General features: G+C 28.0%; 1 protein-coding gene across 1 annotated transcript in view; it reads left to right on the forward strand.

Annotated features, from left to right (window-relative positions):
- LOC117170606 overlaps positions 1-4113 on the forward strand; it is a 32881-nt gene that overhangs the window by 26119 nt on the left and 2649 nt on the right. Inside the window, exon 8 of the mRNA XM_033357487.1 lies at positions 2154-2400. Within this exon, the coding sequence (XP_033213378.1) occupies positions 2154-2400 (247 nt within the window). The remainder of the gene's footprint in view (positions 1-2153; positions 2401-4113) is intronic.

Raw genomic sequence — 4113 nt, forward strand, 5'->3', positions numbered from 1 at the left:
TTTCCATATTTTTTTCGGGGTTCAGGGTGAAATTCGGATATTCTTAAATTTTGGCTGGGTGCGTGAGTTATTTTTTGGTAATTTTGGTGAGGTAGGGGTTGTTCTTGAAAAATAATTTTTTGCAAATTTTGATAGCCCAAAAAGGGCCAAAATTCTGGCGCTGTTGATTTTTTTAATTTGCTCTAGTGGAAGTGTTGGCGGACAGAAACTCCAACCGAAAAGTCCGTTATTTGGAGAAAAATAAAAGAGCCCAAAAATCGGTATTGGTGCCCAAGAAGAACCCAAAAAAGCCCAAAATTCTGATATGCTTACATTCAGTTTAGGGGCTTATTTAATTTTAAGGGTAGTTTTCAGAAGAAAGGGGGTTGATTTTTCAAATTTAATTTTTGCATTTTTGAAGACCCCAAAATTCTAGCGCTTTTGATTTTTTTAATTTTTCTGTACTGGAGGTGCTAGCGGCCAGCACCTCCACTTAAAAGTCCGGTTTTTGAGGGAAAAATAAGAGAGCCCAAAAATCGTCATTGGTGCCCAAGAAGAGCCCAAAAACTCAAAAATCTGATATGCTTACATTTAGTTTAAGCGCATATGTAAGTTAATTTTTGCATTTTTGATGAGCCCTAAAAAAGCCCAAAATTCTAGCGCTGTTGACTTTTTCAATTTTTTAATTTTTCTGTACTGGAGGTGCTAGCGGCTAGCACCTCCATCCAAAAGTCGGTTTTTTGAGAAAACTAAAAGAGCCTAAAAATCGACATCACTGCCAAAAAAGCCCAAAAAAGCCAAAAATTATGGCATAAATAAAATACTAAAATTCCATTGTGAAGGTGCAAGCGGAACGCACCTCTTTTAAAGCCAAAGCTTCTGAAATTCTAAGTTTTTCTTACATAACAAAATTATGATTTAACAACTCAGCTAATTAGACAAATTTGTCTAAAATCAATAAATTAATTGAATTAGTTTAAAATAACTTTGAAAATAAATAGCATGTTTGAGTGGGAAACATCAAAAATGAAAAAATTTGTACTCTGGAACGTTAAAACTGAAACGAATCCGAACTTAATGTAAATCTGAAAAAGAATTGAGTGAACAAAAATATATCGATTTTCAGATGGTTTAATTTGTATAGTTTTTATTTTAAACTAAATTTTTAATTTCAAATCTTCCTTTAGAATTGTGATTCATTCTTAAAATTTGCCAATGATATATTTTTCAATTTTAAATTTTTGTAATCTTCAACGAAAAATCTGAAAATTTTAGGATATTACATTGAAAATTAAAAATTAAAAGAAGGAATATAAAACATTATTTCTGTAATATGATTCCATTTTTTGAAATTGTTCAATTTTAAGCTTTTGAATTCGAAATTGTTTTATATTTACATCTAAAATTATTAAATTCAAATTGACTGTCGAAGGTATATATGCAATTTGTAAATATGGCCTCAAAGATTAAACTGTTTTAGAATTGCGCATTCAAGACTAGAATTTTTAGCTAAAATTATAGAAATTTTAGAATATAAATATATTATTAATAAGTATCATGTCATGTAGTATCAAGGGGCATACAAAGCACGACTGGACAGATTTTGTTACTAAAAAATCTAATTTCTGTCCAAGAAAATCCAGTCATTTTCAACGTTCGAAATTGCAGAATTTTAAATATTGCGAGAAATATTGTGAACCTTAAACGTATAATTATTCTAAACATTTTGAACATTATGTGCTTTCTAATTAAAAACTTCCAAACATTACATAACTAGCAAATTAGTGAATACGGGAAATCTCCCGGTGTAATATATCTCTTACGGCTTTGTCGCGATGAAAGTTTCTTCCGGGTGGGTGGCCACCCTGATCTAATGATACAACTTTCTTTTACTTGAACGTAGTCTTTATTTATAAACTACTTTTGTCAGTTTTGGAATTCTTAAAGTTGACTGATAAATTTAAAATGCTTTGTTTGCTTTAATTTTCACAATATATTAATCAAGATTCAAAGACCTCAAATTCTGAAACATCAATTTTTTCTCAATAAATTGTCAATTTTAATCCTAGAGAGACAATAAATACCTTAATCAATTTTCTCTGGTTAAAGCGAAATTTAATTCAGGTATTCAACTTGGCGATTCATAATTAGAGCACAAGTTTTTTTCGCCACAGGCCGCCCCAGGCAATGATGGAAGGTCAAACCACATATGGCAAAAGTTTCGTAGAAGTTGATGCCCAAAAAGAAAAACCCATTATTCCGGCAGGAACGAATTTATTTCCATCTGGCGCCCCATTCCTGGGAAAAACAATCTACGCCGAAAATTTTCAGCCATGCAATTCGGATCCAGTGATTCCTGTAATTCCCTGTGGAAATATTGCTCTCTCTGATAAAAAAATGTCCACCGACACAACAAGCAAGGTATCATTTTAAAAGTAACATGTATATTGTGTACACTCAAAGTTGCGCTCGTATCGGATGTTTCGCGATTTATTTGATATTTGATACATATACCTTTTGTGGTCACTGGTTTCTATACTTTCTACTTGATGCTTTATTACATTGGATCCCTCTTCCATCAGGGTAGCCGTTATAATCACATAAAAAACTTCCCGGCTTTTTCCGGGTTCGCAATAATTTTTCAAGTTCATTGAAATTAAAAAATTTACAAGTATAAAATGAATGCTACTAACACGTTTCAAATGAACAGTTTTTAATTAAATGCTGTTAAACCGCCAAACAAAAAATTTTCAACTTTTATAAATTGCAGACTTCAAAGATTCATTTTCATTTCCACACATATAAATTCACATTATCACTTTCAATGCTCTAAATTAAAGAATCCATCTATTAATTTGAGAATCTTCAGAATTAACTCGTTTAAAGCTATTTTAGAATAGAAACATTAAAAATTAAACAATTACATTTTTTTATAAGCTGAGCACTTCTCAAATTAAAAGTTAAATTAATTTTATTGTAAATAATTAAAAAATCCTTATAATGCTTCGAAATTTTATTTCCAAATCTTGAAACATCTATGTTATTTTACATTTTTTCTAAAAAATGTGAATGTAAAAAATTCTAAGCATACTAAAAAAATTCTGCCAAATTAAAACATTTCCTTAAAATCTTCCACAATTGATTATTTATAATTTTGTAAATCTTCCAAAACGTTTTTAAATATTCACTTAAAATTAACTTTTCAAAATAAAAACAAATTTTAATTTTCCCAAGAAATGTTTTTTATTTTTCTGAAGCCTTTCAAAATTCTTAAAGGCTTCTGAATTTTTAGTTCGAACTTTGTTAAAATCTATATTTTTTTTGCTTTTCGTATATGTAGACACTTCGTTTAAATTACTTGAAATAATTTCGAATTGTAAATTAATTTTGAATTTTTACAAAACGTCTAAATATCTCTTCAACATACTCGAATATTTTCTAATGAATTAAAATTGTATCGCTCAAAGTTTTTTTCGTGAATATTTAAAATATAATTACTGATTTTAAATTAACAGAGAGATATTTCTAAATATTAAGTAATTGAATATTTAATAAAAGGAATATTTTATAATGAAATAATATTTCAAATTTAATAAAAGCCTTTAATTATGAATATATTATTTTGAAGTTATTTAAAAATTGAAAATAGTTTATAAAGTTTTAATTGCGCGTTTATATATTTTTAACGTTAGAATCTGGAAATTCTAAAAAATTTAACTGATTTGTAATCGTCTTGTAAAATCCATTATTATTCACTTTTTAAATCTTACGTGTTCAATTTTAACAATCATGAATTAATTTATATTCGCAGTTGTTCAACTAAAAATGTTTTTTATCCAAAATATTCAGTTTCAATGGCTTCTGATTTTTAATTGTTTGTGTCTTTAAAACTGCATTTGAAAATTCTTTAAATTAAAATTTACCCTTAAAAATTAAATTGGAAAATTTGTTAAGTGGACGATTTTGGAAAAGCGAATTTTAAACTGAATGATTTCATGATTGAAATAGATAACAATTTAATTAATTATTTAAAAAACTGTTGAAATCAAAGTTCGTCAGATTTGTTTTCCTACAGATTTGTAAACTTTCTAATTAAAAATAAATTCACTATCATTTCCTGGTCCATCGATTAAA

Source organism: Belonocnema kinseyi, chromosome 4 (genome assembly GCF_010883055.1).
Source record: "Belonocnema kinseyi isolate 2016_QV_RU_SX_M_011 chromosome 4, B_treatae_v1, whole genome shotgun sequence".
Lineage (NCBI taxonomy): Eukaryota > Metazoa > Arthropoda > Insecta > Hymenoptera > Cynipidae > Belonocnema > Belonocnema kinseyi.